Source organism: Aythya fuligula, chromosome 6 (assembly GCF_009819795.1).
Source record: "Aythya fuligula isolate bAytFul2 chromosome 6, bAytFul2.pri, whole genome shotgun sequence".
Taxonomy (NCBI): domain Eukaryota; kingdom Metazoa; phylum Chordata; class Aves; order Anseriformes; family Anatidae; genus Aythya; species Aythya fuligula.
This window is the reverse complement of record NC_045564.1, coordinates 29267587-29283608: the sequence shown is the minus strand read 5'-3', so window position 1 is coordinate 29283608 and position 16022 is coordinate 29267587. Positions and strand designations below refer to the sequence as shown.

The 16022-nt window shown below is 39.5% G+C and overlaps 1 protein-coding gene across 4 annotated transcripts in view; it reads left to right on the top strand.

Moving 5' to 3' along the window:
* The window catches only part of MGAT5 (alpha-1,6-mannosylglycoprotein 6-beta-N-acetylglucosaminyltransferase), a 110482-nt gene that overhangs the window by 33951 nt on the left and 60509 nt on the right, over window positions 1–16022 (top strand). For 2 of the 4 annotated variants that reach the window (XM_032190136.1, XM_032190137.1), the window contains exons 2-3: window positions 7973–8363; window positions 13164–13334. In XM_032190136.1, coding sequence (XP_032046027.1) covers window positions 8126–8363; window positions 13164–13334 — 409 coding nt within the window. In that variant the 5' untranslated portion in view covers window positions 7973–8125. Of the gene's footprint in view, window positions 1–5624; window positions 5751–7705; window positions 7724–7972; window positions 8364–13163; window positions 13335–16022 lie in introns of those variants that run through there. The other 2 variants (XM_032190138.1, XM_032190139.1) reach the window with 2 other exon arrangements.

Below are 16022 nucleotides of genomic sequence, written 5' to 3'. Positions count from 1 at the left end.
GCAGTCTCAGTTTGAGAGAGCAACAAAGCGATAATACAGATTTACTTGCCTTATGCTGCTTGACTGTGCTGGCTGTTTTCTACATTTAATTTTTTTTTTTCACTTAGTTCTGTAAGGGCCACAGCTGAAGTATTCCTCTGAGTTTGCCAGTACAAGCTGTTCTACAGCTGTCTAGGGATGTTGGAAAAAGGGAGGCTGTTTTCCACCTACTTAAAATAGTTCCTAAGTTTTGTGCCCTACACAATATGAAGTAAAGCTCGTATTTGTGCAGAGGAAGCTGTATAGTTTATTACATCTTCAAGATAACTGGACAGCTCTGTCTTGTGTGACTGCAGTTTTCGAAGTGGGCTTTTGGGATGTGTGCAGACCTACACGTATGCCCCTTTAAACGTTTTGATAGTGGGATTGCAATGTTTCTGGTACGATGCTAGAGTTTAACAAAAAGCAAGCTTTGTAGCCCTGCTGCTGTTGCTGACTCAGCAACACTGCAGCCCCTCATCTGCTAGGACGGGACAGACTGCCTTTTAGTGCTAAGTAGAGCTGATCTCCCTGCTCCAAAATGTTACTTAGAAAGAGAAATAAGAACCATTAGCAGCGTTAATTTTGAGTGCTCATCTAATTGTGTCAGCAGTTGGTAAATACCAATGCTTATAAACAGGGTGTACACAGGCGGTATGGGATATATGTTGGAATGTTTTGCTGTTTTACTAAGTTTTACTAACTTTCAAATGAGATAGGAAACAAATTGCAATCTAATCTTTTCCCATAATAAAGAAAAGGCCTTAAATACAGAAACTAGAGAATAATCAACAGCGCTGTCACTTCCAAATGGGCGACTGTTGAAACTTTAATTCCATTAAATTCTGTGCTTCGGGGATGCAGCTCGTATTCTCAACCATTTGTCTAACCACATAAATTGGAATGTGTTCAAAACGCTTGCCAAGAACAAATCTGTAGGAAGAGATGTTATACTTTGACCCAGGTTCAACGTGTTCTAAAGCAACGAGAAATAAATATTTCTGAAGACTTATTTAATGCTCAGCTAGGGGAAAAAACAATTTATGATCTGATACGCACTTTTGCTCAGTAGCACACACACATTAATTTCCTATGCATTTCTTTCTACTTTTTCTCTATTTTAACCTGAGTCTCCTGTCTTTTTGTCTTGGTGTGACCTTTATGGAAAGCTTGGATGTATAATCCTGTAGCTGCAATTTATTGAAAGCCAGCTTAATAAGAATTTCTTTCATGTTTTGATTATCCTGCATCCCCTGCAAATGATAAGAACTTGAAGTAAGTTAATTTTCTTGCAGAGATGTATTAATTCTTCAGCATCTTTTGTTGTCTAAAACTTTTCCAATAAGATGTAGTAAGCATCAACATGTTTGGATCTTTTCTTAAATCTTGAACTTTCTCAGTTGCCTGCATGGGGTCCGGCACGATTGCCAGAGGCCGCATTTAGCCTGTTGGCCATCAGGTTGATGAGAGATGGTAGTTGGGCATCCACATCGATGAGAGCTTTTTTGCTGAACACAAAGCACTTTTTGACTTTGCTCTGTGAGCTGGACAGGGCTGCTGTTGAGAGCTGCTTGTTTTTCTCTTGGACAGACCGCAAGATGTGATGTAACAGGCGGAGTTGTGGTTAATAGCGGTGGGAGAGACGGGGGCCTGGAGTGTCTGCTCGGTGCGTGAAATGAGCTAACGATTCCATTTTTCTGTAATAAACATTAGTTCCCAGAGTGCAAAGTAGTTTGGGTGCTTTGATTATCAGCTGAACTCAATTCCATTTTTCATTTAAAATATTTTCTGAATAAGTTCAAAGCAATTTTTGTTAGCTCCTCCAGCTTCAGCTATACTCTCTGACCCATGGAGGCGGGAGAGAATTCCCCGAGCCCAAGCTGCACACACAGGACTGCTGTGTAATAACTGAAGGCATTTTGCTCATAGGCTTGGAGAATTTCCAGGTGATCTAAAAACTGTGAGACTGTGTTTCTCAGCAAGTGCCAGCGTTATGCCTCTCAGTGGTCATAATTCAGCTCTAAGTTCCAGAATGGCGTACGAGGATGTCGTGTGTTAGGCTTTGAGTTGGATGTCACCTTTTGGGTAGGTGCAAAGAGGGGAAGACAAAAAGGTGTGTGCTTGGATCAGAAAAATTCTGATCCATGATTCCTGTTCCTTAAATTCATTAAAATTAATGACGTGACTTAAGGTTTGCCTGTTGAGTTATGAGGGACTCTTGAAGGCAAGAAAATATGACCCAAGCATACTTCTTTGTTGAATTTAGGGATGTTTTCTAAGTCTTAGAATGACTGGGGCTCACAGTCTCCGTTTTTCAGTTACTTCCTCCTATATATAACAAAAAAGTAACTATTTCCTAATCTCTTGATCACCATGCTGACATCCCCAAATGTCATTTTTTCAGTGAGAAAATGATATTTCAGGAATCTTGTTTTAATGCAATGACAAGATAAATGTTATTAATGTACCCTGCAATTTGCCTGTAAATGGCTGCAAACATTTAAATTAATTTTTTTCAAGGTTAGGGATATTTCTGGTTTTCTGAACTTTGAGGAAGTCTTCCAATTCCTAATCCTAAAATTAATTCAGGTTTTTGATCTGTAAGCACTGTTATTAAAAGACTGGGATAGGTTTTGGTTATGACCTTAAATTCATTGTCTGGAATGTCTTTAGTCCATAAGAATTATTTGAACCGTAAGAATTTCAGTCTGTAAGGATTTTTTCATATGGATTTTCTTGTAGCCTTTTTTTCGCTATTTAACACATGTGGGTTAAAAACAATGGGATCACACAAAATTCCTTGTCACATCTTTCTTCCATGTCAAATCCTCAGTTCTGAGCTTCTCTGGTATTGATACTAAAGACATTTTGAGCTGTAGGTCAACTGTCTGAGCGGTATTCTTTTGTTGGCTTGTTCATCAACTGCGTTTTGATGCATTTCCCTTTGTTCTGGCCAGTCCATGCTCCAAACATGCCAAAGCTGGTGTGCATCTTCACGTAAAACAAGAATGGTCTCTGATCTAATGAACTCCTTTATGAGTTTTTTATAAAGACAGAGCAGGTACAGTAAAACATTGAATTATGCAGTATAAGAAGATACGAGGTGCATCTTACTGATCAGAAAACATTTGGAAAACTGTGCAATATAAAATTGGTTTAATTAGTGAGTTCGGAGAGGGTTTTAGGTAGGATGCTGGAGGATGGCACTTAGCAGTGAGTGCTCAGTGTGAAAGAGCAAAGAGTAATGGTTGGGACACTCTGCATGATGGCTGAAGCATGTAGATTGATCCCTCTGCACAGTTTTGGGAAAAACAGGCTTTCTGCATGCTGGAGAGTGTCCTGTATCCTCCTCTTCTATCTTGGCTCTGGTTTACTGTGTGTTTGTGGGGAGGTTTGCCTTTGTCATCACTTCTTTGTAAACATTCCTCTTTGTCTTTCCTCCCTGAAATACCAAGGTAAGCAAACAACACGAAAAGCAGAATGACAATGTATGTTATGTAGGACTAAACTGCAGAAAATGCTGTGCTTGGTAGAAAATTGGAAACATTTTGGAGTGCTCTGTGAAATCACAGGCCCACATGGGGAAATGCTGCTTGAGTTGCCACCCAAACTGTTTCTAAGTGGAGAAATTTATTTTTGAAAGTGCAGGCAAGCTGCTTGCTCAAGATGCAAATTTACTTCTTTATGGCATCTTATCAATTCCTCTCCTTCAACTTTCTTCCCACCGCCTCCTGCCAATTTCTACTACACACACACATATATATGCGTGAAAGCAAACATGCCCCCCCCCGTCTAAAAAACAAACTCGGAGTATTTATACTCCTACTCTCCCTCAGTCCATCTGGCCTGCTTCTCCTGTTGTGCCCCGGTGGTGTTCTGCTTTTCTCACTCGGTGGTGTCGCATCCCAAATTGCCGCTTCGGGAGCAGCGTGCGGTGCCCTTTCAGCTGTGGAGGGGGTGAGAGAGGAGAAGCAGTGACATCTGTCAGCTAGAAGAAAGGAACCAGCTGGCGGGAGCATTGCTGAAAATAAAGTTGAGCAGTAGGAAGAACAAAACTCAGGCTCCGTAGTTCAGATGAGGAAATGTTGTTATGCCTTCTTTTATATACTAAGGAACCTACATTGTACCCCTACTAAAAGCATGCGTAAACATTGGTTACTAGACAAGGCTGGGATAGTTGCATGAATTTTCAGCTCCCTCTCCCTCCTGAGATGCTGGCATTGTCTTTGAGGGACGTAGAGGATGTGTGCAGCTCCAGTGAGCTGCAAACCTCGCGTTTGCCTACTTGGGTTAGCACTGCAGGCTTTGCTAGCTGCTTCTGCGCCTTTCAGATCTGTGTGCCTTGTCTGTTACAGGACTGATCCCAGCAGAATTAGGAGAATTTATTTTTGGGGTGGTTCAAGTGTATGACCTTAACAGTTGAAGTAAATTAAGTGATTAGTTGTTGGAATCAGCGGACTAAATGATCTGGCAGCGTCTGTCCTCTTGTCAGGGAAACCACCGGGTTGGTGCTGGGAGTTACTTTGCCGTCAGGTTTCTCCCGAAGTCTTGTGAAATGGGTTATTGCGGAATTTACCTCTTGGAAGAACGAACAAAAAGCAGCTGCTGGAAGCTCTCAGTGGGTCCTGAGGCTGCAGTGCTCTTCCTCTGCTTCTGCGACCACGCCAGGCTGGGAGGGCAGCGTGCTGCCCTTTGCAGATATGGAGTGAACCTTTTGCTGTGCCTGCTGTCTGCCCCCTGCTTGGTGGTGTGAAGATGGTCAGCAACTAAAAGAAAAAAAAAAAGGGGGAAAAAAAAAGAAAAACAACCAAGAAGTATGACTGCATGGATTCAGTTGTGGTGAGATTTGGCTGGCTGCAGTTGAATTTGAGGAAGAACAAAACCATTCTTTATTAGTGTTGTGGTTCATTTTTTTGCTTTGCCTGGTATGTTTTTTCACTTCCACCCTGTTTTTCACGCTCAACTTGTAGTTTTGGTACAGTAGGTGCTCCCAGGAATTCAGAGGGGTCGTCTTTCTAACAGTTTCCCATACAACTTCACAACTATGACATAGCCAGTTCCTAGAGGGGTGCTGGAAGTATTTCAGGAGTTGTGCTAGAGTGAGAGCACCTCTTTCCAAGCCCCAAGGAAGGGGGACGCAGTCCCACATTCTGCAGAAGCGCGTACAAATCTGTTTGCAAATTCTCTTGAGCTAATGCTTGCCATTGTGCACTTTGGAGAACAGGCGAAGTCGGAGTAAAGAGCATCAGCTCCTATCAGGGGACTTATAAAGGGGGAGGTGGGGAATAGGGAAATAAGCTGCCACCTACAGCTTGGCATTGGCTTACTTGATATGGGCAGAGAAATAACTAGTCAGCAGGCATGGCCAAAGTCCGTGAGCAATTATGATGGGCACGTGTGCGTTTATAACTTCACCTGTGGCTCACTTCAGTCACTCATTAATTTCTTGCTAGAACAGCAGCATGGGAACATCTCTGATATTTCTGTCTCCATGCCCTTCACCTATCCCTTGATGTCTTCTGACCGATGTCTGTTTAGATACCGTATGTGTCGTCGTAAGTACGTGGCAGTCACTGCTTGTGGAATAGTTGTGTTGTCATCAACGTCTATCAAAGCTAGGATTAAACATACACCAAGGCCAGCACAGGCGTGCAGTCCAGCCACGGAAGGAGCCTGAAGCCCAGAGTCTTGTCCTGTGTGCTCTGAAAGCCTTCCTGCACACCAGCAGTGCTGTAAGTTGATGAGCTGCACAAATACTGCCTGGTCATCTCGGTGCTACTCGCTGGAATTGCTTTAATGGCAGCAAAAAATGGGCTGGATGTGGGGAGTAATTTCTCTGTTTTTCTTAGGGAAAATCCTTCATATTTCCTGACTGCCTTCTTACCATTTGGGGGTGTGTTTAAGGCTCTTTTTCTGATTGTTGATGAACAGAATAAAGAAGTCAACAGCTGTATTTAAGTAGGTAATGCTCATAGGTTAGACAGATGTTTATAATCATCCTTGGTTTTCCTCTAGAACTTAAATAAAATTGTGGGATACTTGCATTATTTTGTAATTGATATTTTTAATGTTCTGTGTGCTTTTGCTAACAATGTTTTATGAACAGTTGTTTAGGGCTTGTCTGTTAAAACAAGGGTGGTGGTAGCTTTACCTTCTTGTTCAATATTTAGTTTGTTGCATAAAGCTGATAATTGGGAACAAAATGTTGACTGTTCTAACCACAGATCGTATTGCCGCAGAGGACGCTGTCAGTTCTTAGGTGAAATTAAGTCACTGAAGGGATTCCTGTTGGATATTAGGTATTTCATTTCCAAATTGCAATGTTGTTTTAAACAACAATCTTCTGTATTTTTTTCACATCAGATGTTGTAAGAGAATTAGTAAAACATTCAATTTTTAGTGAAATAAGTGTTGCACTTCTCAGACAGCCCAAGAACGTCCCAAGACTATAGCTAAATAAACCAAAATAAGTGAAACTTCCTTCTGCTGTTTCTCAGAAAATTCACTTAAGTTTATGAAGAGCAGCATTAATCCTTTGTAATCTTTTTTTCCATGAACTCGTGATTCATTTTTCTGCACCATTCTTCCTTAAGCAACAGATGGCTTCAAATTGTTCTTTTAGCAGCAAAGACGCCCGGTGCGGTTACTCCTCTTCTGCTTCCAGTTCTGTGTAACAACACACTTCCACAGGCAGTGGTCATCAGTAATCACACGCAGAAGTCATGGTGGAAGTCAGGTAGTCCGGGGGTATTTCTGTCCCTCTGCAGAACCCCTAGCTGGACTGAAAGGGGAAGATCTAAAGGGAATTTTCACAAAAGCAGAGTGCTGCTAGCAGGCATCTGTGTAATTATCCTATTAAATGAGAGTAACATCTGCATTATCTGGGCAAGTGCAGAATGGGAGGGAACATTGTTTTCTAATCCTGTCTGGGAGCATTATGAAGTTAAAAGGATCGCATTTTACCAAATCCGTGTTTTAACACGATAGCTTACACTTAATTACCTTTTAATTACCTTTCTTCTCTTGTAGGGTTTTACGCTAAGGACCCTGCCTCTAGCCCTCATCACAGAGCTTTCCTTGCCTTTGGGTAGCTTATGCCAGGTTTTATTTTTGAGTTCACCATGAAAAGATGGTTCTACTGTTTGTCTTGAAGGCAGTTAGCCAACTTTTTTCCTTAGTGTGGGAAAGGCTCCGAGAATATTAATTTTTATATACAAAAGACGTGTTGTAGCATTCAGAGGGACGTGTGTGGAATTTAGCTGCAAAGTGCAAACTCATTGGACTCCATTTTATGAATAAGGAGTAATGATACATGGCAGAGGCCACACAGGAGCAGGAAGAGATTATTTCAGCCTTCTGACTCCTTGCAATGTAAGCCAGGAGAGTGGATTGGTTTAAATAATGTAGACTTTTTTTTTTTTTTTTTTTTTTTTTGCTCTTTACCCTTGAGGGAGTCTGATTTCCTGATAATCAATCTAGCCATATGCCATAGCTCTTGCCAGGAACTCCTAACAGTGTCACTGCCAGCTAAAATTACGTGTTTTCTGAGAACTGAATTATGTTAAGAATTGTCTTAAATTGCTGCATTGGCAACATCACAAAGTTTTTTGTGTACACACACAGGGGAGGAAAAAAAAATGTTAAAGCAGCATTACCTTGAAATTCAGCTTGGAAACAGCTTCAAGCATTGAATTTGATCTGAGAGGTACTGAGAGGTGTTCTTCACCTGCTCAGGCGCATCACTCTTTGTTCTTTTTCCAGGGCTTTTCTTGGCTTGTTTGTGCTCTAATATAGTACAATATTGATATGTACAAACTAAACATTTACAAAAAAAAAAAAAAAAGCATATTGTCTACTCTTGTTTTATACTAGTTACAATGGAGACCTAGTAAAGCTGGTAAAAATTCCTAGTATTTTGTGTTAACTGTGCTACTTTTCTTTCCTCTTTCAACAGGATGGAACTGAGATACAGATACACGTTGACTAAGGAGTTGGAATAAGATTGAGTCCTGCTCTGTGATCTGTATATACCCGGACCATGAACTTGCTCTTTGGCTTTATGCTTTAGGACCCTTTGTAGTAACTCTGTGAGAAGCTGTTGGGAATCATGGCATTCTCTCCATGGAAGCTGTCCTCTCAGAAACTTGGCTTTTTTCTGGTGACTTTTGGTTTTATTTGGGGAATGATGCTTCTGCATTTTACTATTCAGCAGCAAACACAGCACGAAAGCAGTTCAGTCCTGCGTGAGCAAATTTTGGATCTCAGCAAAAGATACATCAAAGCATTAGCTGAAGAAAATAAAAATGTGGTTGATGGGCCTTATGTCGGAACAGTGACAGCATACGGTAAGCGTGTGTCCTAGATTATGTGATAATCTGATAAAGGGTTTTTCGAAGTTGTCCAAACATTGTACTTCCTAATGCTGCTCAGTTGACAGTACTTCATACTGTGGGTTTTCTGCACAGATGGAGAGAACGTTCTTTACTTGTAAGTTACAAAGTGGGACAAAATTTAAATTTTCAGTCATTTGGGAATGAAGTTATCAGCTAATTTTTAATTTATTTTTTTTTTTTTTTACTGCATCTGTCTAGTAACAGTGTCTGTTATGCCTCAGGTTATTTGTTAGAACTTGATTTAAAAAAATGTGTGGTTTTGCTGTTCTTGAGAACCTTGGGAAGCTTTTCAGTTTACATGTCAGTGATTTAAAAAATTCCTTCTGGAGAAATAACTTGCCTCAGCGATAAAGCAGAGACCTGCAATGTTTATTTTTCCTCTTTTCCATTGCACTTCTGTGTCCAGTCAATTTACCTAACATTTAAGATTATGGATGTGGCCTAAGCTTACTGTTAAGCTTGAATACGTCATATTTACCTCAGGGTAGAAAACTTTCTTTCATGAGTTTCAGTGCTTGTCTGGCAGTTACTTCTGCGTAGTGGGTTGTAATGCTTCTCCCCCTCCATTTCATACTACATGGCAGTTCAGTTTGTGTTTATGTGAGAAAGCATGAAAGAAAGAAATTCATGGTGTGTTACAAGAAAACGTCATAAAAAAATATATTTAATTTCAAGTGAGGTGAGGTCCCTTTTTAATCTGATAGAATCAGATTGATTGATTTTTAAGCTCACTCTCTTTCCTACTTACCCGTGCCCTTTCAGACTATCTGGAGAATTAATTGCTAATTAGTCATCTTGATGTCTTTCTTTTAATATTTGTCTTGATATTTTGCTATAGAAAATCATCTGTTTTTTGTAGGCTTAAAAAGGAATTAAGGTTAGGGTGCAGCAGATCAAAGCTGCACTTCTTTTCTGTTGTTTTTCTCTTTGCATATAATGAAAATATCATGCTGGGATGTCGTCTTGTTTCTGTTACCACTTCTCTTAAAAAAAAAAAAAAAAGTTTGTATGACGATGCTTTTTTGTAAGGCTGATATTGTTGTCCCTGACGTAGCTAACAATTAGATTGCTTTGTTGCTTAAATAACGAGCATTCCCTATTCTTCAGTTCCTCAGTAACTTCTACTCATCTGTGACTTCACTTTGATCTCTACTGCTATTGTAATCTTACAGAGCAACACAAGCAAAACAGAGAGGTTGAATATCTCCAAGCACATAGAGGTCCCTAAAGGATTCACAGAGTCAGGGAATGGTTGAGGTTGGAAGGGACCTCTGGAGGTCACCTTGTCCCAGCCCCCTGTAGGGCCCACCCAGCACCACATCCGGGTGACTTCTCAAGACCTCCAAGGCAGGACACTCCACAGCCTGTCTGGGCAACCTCTGCCAGTGCTCTGTTACCTGCACAGGTGGCAGATGGAAGCTCTTGTGTTCTGGGTGGTGCCCGTGGCCTCTTGTCCAGGTGGGGCCTCACCAATGGTGACAAGAAGGGAAGGGTTGCCTCTCAGAATCACAGAATCACAGAATTTTCTAGGTTGGAAGAGACCTCAAGGTCATCGAGTCCAACCTCTGACCTAATGCTAACAGTCCCCACTAAACCATTTCCCTCTCTTAACCTGCAGTTACATTGTTTGCATAGTTTTTAAAAAAAAAAAAAATAAAAACTATCTAATACATAACCGTTATCAATATCCCCTTATCTTGTAAGGTTGCTTGATTTTAGATGAATTGAAGAAAAAAATAAATAAAGCAGAACAATATATTCCTCCAGAAGTTGAAGGGTAACTGCGTGAATCCGTGCCCTAGCTAGGATATCCTTAAGCTAAGCTCCCCCTGCAATTTTTTTGCCTGTGACTTTCATTTCCTGCTCCAAGTCCTGCTGTGGAATACATTGACTTGCTGCCAAATAGTGGTCAGGTTCCCCAGGAGAAGTTAACAGCATTTGAAGGTGGGAGAAATAACTCTGTAACACTTCTGTAAGTTACAGCTAAATCTTGCAGAGAAATTTCAAGGTCTACAGCTAAGAAGAATTTGCAATTTAAAGACAAGTGTAGACAAGCATTTTTCAAATTAAGGAGTTTTGAAGGATGTAAAATCATGGTAATACATGTATTTAAAATGCTAGTGGGAAAGGCGCTATGGGGAGCGAATGGCACCATATGAAATAATGCTGCATTAAACTGAGTAAGATCGTTAGTCTGTCTTCCTTAGTGCACCAAATGATTTATTAATAGCAAATTACCAGGTTAGCTGTTCAGAAATAAACCCATTAATGTCTAAGGTTAGTGATAGTGTGTAGAAGTTGGTTCATTATTCCATGACAACTGCCCTTGCTATTTGGCCTTTTTATTTCTTGTAATCCTCTGATTGCTATTAGTGAACAGGATTCATGATTCCTGTGTGCAGGCTCCAAGTTTGCTTGATTTTGGCCACTTTTACCCACTCAAAAGATTTTCAGTCACTCATTAATCTTGATTGCATAGCTTGTTTTCTTTCTTTTGCTTTCTACTGTATTATCGGCCTGTCAGGTGGATCAAACATCTTCATTTAAAAAGCTGTATTCCAAATATAAATGAGTATTTTTTATAACAGTAAAGAGTTGTTTTACACAAATTTTTTTTAGAGTCTCTGCTTCTGCCCTCCCCTTCTCAAACTGGCCTTCAGTTGCTTTTTTGTTCTAGGAAGCAGTCTCTTACCTCCATGTTTCAGCATTAGGGTTAAAAAGTTTCAGTATCAGGGTTAAAAGATTACAAGTTTCAGCTGTTGTTCACTTGATGCTCTGTCTGTGCCTTTGTGTACTGTGTTTCTTCCTCACTGTTTCCTGAATTTTTTGTACTACCATTTTTTCTTAGATTTTCCTTCTCTCTACCATGGTTTTGTTGATCTTAAGTCCCTCCTCCACACTTTGCTTTTCTTCTGCACACTATCCCATTAAGTAACTTCTGGACTCTGACTGAATCGTTTGATTTTCATAAATGCTGCTTTTATTTGTTGCACCACATCAATATTTAAAATTGTATAAAGGCACTGTATTATTAGCACTTAAGGTTCCACATTCTGATCTTTAATGTAGACTAAAGAAAACACACAATCACAAAGAAAAATACATTCTTTATGGCTCCATGGAAGAAATGTAACTCCTTTGCTAGAAAAAAATAAATAAATAACTAAATAAGCTTTCTAAATGCAGTAGCCTTCTCTTATTTACTCTCACATATGCACAAGAATTGAGCTGTCCCTAAGAAAAACAATAAGGAGCATAAAATCTCTTATGGCAAAACTGCAGCTGATACCAGGGCAGATGAATCCCTTCAGGTGTATGGAGGAATTTTTTATTGCAGATCAGAAAGCTGTTTGATTTTAAATTTGTGGAAAGCAGAAAGTGTATTATACAATGTACATGTAATTATTTTATGTAATTAAATGGGAAAATAATGTAAATTCATCATACCAAATTCTTTAATCATGAGACAAGTAAACGAACAAAGAACAGTACTTCTCTTTCATCTTATTTGGCTTGTTGCCACTTTAATTAAAGTGTAGTATTATAGCGGTCTATCTCCCCCCCCTCCCCCCCGTTGCCCACAGTTCTTTTAGCTTACCCACATGTCTGTTACTTTAAGAAAACTGAACAAAAGAACTAGAAAACAAAAAATCAGGAAACATTTGCTTGTTTGTCATATGGATATGCAAACTCCTACTGCTGTTTGTTGCTTTCCATGCAAAGTGAAGTGCCACTTCTGATCCAACAGATAAGTACAAACAGATAAGTAGAAACAATCGCCAGCACAATGAATGAAAGAAATGGGTGATTTTTTTGTGTTTTGGGTATACAACAGAAAGTTTGGACTTCAACACTGTGTGCCAGTGCAGAACCTGATTGTGGCGGAATAGATGCAGGAGAAGGTTTTGATACTGGCCCAAAGCTGTCCCCTCTTTTGGGAGTGGCATTGTGGTTTCCAAGTGACTGAGAATCTTACAGAGCATTAAATTCTGTTCCTCTGATGGCACTTGAATATGCATTAAGGTCTTGCTATTGGAGTAGTTGGGAAATATGGCAAGGACTTCCCTGCCAGATACCTCAATCAAGTCTAATGCCTGCTTTGCTTTTAAATTCAAGTACTTTGTCCTTGATTTCTCCTTTTTTCCTTTCTACTTATGCTTAATTTTGATAGCTCCGGCTGATTCTGGTAGATTGAATGAGCAGTTTTGTGAAATTGAAATGATTTGTGCCCCATGTGTTTGTGCTGGAGTGAAGCTCTTTCATTTTGCTTAAGACATCCCAAAACCCACCAGCAATGTGTAGGTACTGCATTAGAGGTGGGCAGCAGGTGTTTGTGTGTCTGTGCAAAGTTCCACCACAGTACCTGAAGGCAAGTGGTAGGTGCTTGTAAGATGCAGCCATTCATTGTTATTTAAGCAACATACTATTACTTGAGCTACTACAAAGCAAGTTTTTTTTTTTTATTTTTCTTCTATGGTTATACCCACATGGGTGCACATTTTCCCCTCGAGTGTAGCATGCATACATGAGTTGCAGTGTGCTTTATAAAATGCATAGAAAGACCAGTTCCACATCCAGGGAAACTTATACCTGAGGCTCAACAAAGTAGGGAACATTAGAGCACAAAACTGCTAATGACAAAGACTTGCACTGATTGTGTGTGTGTGTATTTCAGTCTCATTCTTGTCTCTATTTTTTGGTTCTTATAGCATGCATTGCATTATTAAACATAACTTCCTTTTTCACTTATAGATTTGAAGAAAACGCTTGCTGTCTTGTTGGATAATATCTTGCAGCGCATTGGGAAGCTAGAGTCCAAGGTGGAAAATCTTGTACTGAATGGAACAGGAGCAAACTCTACCAACAATACTAGCACCACTCCTGCTCCCAGCTTAGGAGCAGTCGAAAAGCTTAATGTAGCAGGTGGGTATGGCAGCACATGTGGGCTGTTTAATCTGTATTTTCTCTCTCTATGCAATAATGTTTTTTGAGTTAAAGAAATTTGAAGTATCTTAAACAGAATTCAAAAGTCTAGCCCATACCAATTGTACTCTTAAGTCCACTGATCTTTTATAGTCTCAGAGGAAGACTTTCAGTGGTAACTTGGACACACTGAGGAAAATTATATTCTATGCCAAAATGTATAAGCTACTTTATTCACGGTAAATGTTTCATACTTTTAAATGTTTGTGCATTAGAAAGATGAAACTCGGCATATATTTTTTCACTGAGCCTTATTACTTGAGTTGGTACGAATATGCTCTGCATTTCTACCATATGCACTTGACTGGGTGTTAATTAAAAGAAAACATATGTGTACTGGTTATGAGATAAAAATGTAATTCCCTGCCCTGGCTAATAGCTCTTATGATTTGACACACAGAGATGACCTACCCTGGTACCTTCAGCTTATGCATTTTAAAAAGTCATTTGAAATCATTAGTTTTGTCTTTTGGCATAACTGCATGCTTAAATCTTTCCTACGCTTGGTTTTCCTAGCAAAATAAATACTTGTGTTGAGAGGGTGTTTAAATATGGCAAAAGGGAGCAGATGCAAGCTTTGTTAGGGTCATGCCTTTGACAAGAAGCCTGGGAGAGGGGTTGTGCAAGTGACAACACAGCTACAGCATGCCAGCAGAGTTAGTGTCAGCTGCTCTGTCCCACCAGCATTTGTCCATACCAGGATGTTCAAGCCATCACATGGTGAGAGAAGTCTTCTGTGTCTCATTTGCCACAAAATAAAAGCATGCTCATAGACATGTAGTAAAGCCCTGTGCATGCATTTTATGCTACTGCTTTTCTTGCAGTAATGCTTTTCCCCTTGTATCTCTGGAACTCTTTCCCGTGTCTCTCTGGTTTTGGTTAGACTGAAGACAGATTAGAAACAAGCAACTAAAGAGGTATGGCACTTGCAGGCTAGTGACAGGGTGAACCACATCACTGCCACAAGGAATACAACACAACATCTTAATCACAGATGGAATTTGAGATAGGACAGGATTGTTACAGGTTCTGAGTTACATATAAAATGAAAAACAGACCTGTATATTTTGCTTTTGTAGTAGGACAAAAGAGAGACCTGATGCTGTTTTCAATAGATTTGCAGATAATTTGAAGAAGCAAACTCAGGTTGTTGTTTACATGTTGGTAGGCAAAGGACCATTGTTCCTGCTTGACTAGGATACATGACTAATCAGTTCTCAGGGTGAATTAATTTTGTTGTTGGAGTTGGCCAGAGTTGCAGCGTTAGTACTCGCGATCAACTTTTAAGGAGCTGGGTAGTTTTCAATTTGCTGAATCTATCTAGCTTTATGCTGCCTCGGGCTTGATCTGTGGCAAAGAACACTATTTGTCTTATTAGAGCTTCAGGCTTTTTTTTTTTTCTTTGACTCTTGATGCATTAAGTTTAAAATACCTCCCTGAAGCAATTATAGTAAATAGTGATGATGGAAAAAAACTTTAAGAAACAATATCTTAAGGTTTGATTAATATATTGTGCTGGTGTCTGTTTGGATGACATTACTGCTCAAGTATCTCCAGGCTGGATAGAACCAATGGCTAAAATAGAACTTGGGACTAACCCGTGTGTATCTGCTGGTTAAAGTGTTTACTAATTGTCCATTTGAAGCCGTGAGTAGAACTCATTTCATTGGAGGCATTTCCCAATGGAAATGAAAAGTTTGTTTCTACTTCTGTCTTCATAGTAGTTTTCTGACAGTAACAGACTCTAGAAGCCATACAGTTATTGCTTTGAGGTCAAATGTAAGTATATTCTATGTTAGCAGTGAGTTGTTCAGAAAATAAGCTGGGTAAGTAAATATTGTGATTACAATACCAGCCACAGTGGTGGTTTTTTCTGTTGTCATTCAAGTGTGTCCTTTTTTCTTGTTATAGAGCAACTGAGATAATCTGCAAATTGTTGTAGAGGAGGGATTTTTGTTACCAATGGTTTGTCAGTTTATTGAAACTGAAACATGTATGCATACAAATACATGTGGTATTTCCATTGCTTTCTTTGTAATAGCTTATTCAGCTCTTAGCTGATGAAGTGATCACAAAATGCAGACACGATAGGATTACTGTTTCTATCAGCTGTAATATTTTAATGCTGACTTGAGAGGAATGATGTTACTTACTGCTAGTAATTTAAACTCTTTCCATGTGGACAACTATGCTAGGATGTTCCATAAATAATAAACTTCTGTTTAATATTACTATTAATATTTTTAAAAGAGCACTTGAATTTGTTTTTGCAATTATTTTTTTTTTTTTACCTCTGGAGTAAAATAAGCATTTAAAGCCTCATTCATCAGCGTAACAGTGCAGACTTCTACCAGACTATCCTAGAAGTGTGCTGCTTCCAGTAGAGCTACTTGATGAATTTAGGATTTTTGTCGCAATACTCTAAAACCTATAATCTGTGTAACCATGCTCCTTTATCTATGGTAAGGCTTCCTGAAATAAATGAAGCTTCATGCTCGCTTAAGCTGCACCATAATATCTATTCAGTGACTGTAAAATCTTACTTTTGTCCTCCCTGACCTTTTACAAAGTTTTTTATGTGCTATGTACTATCTGCTTAGCTACAGGTGATAAAATAGGATGTAATAG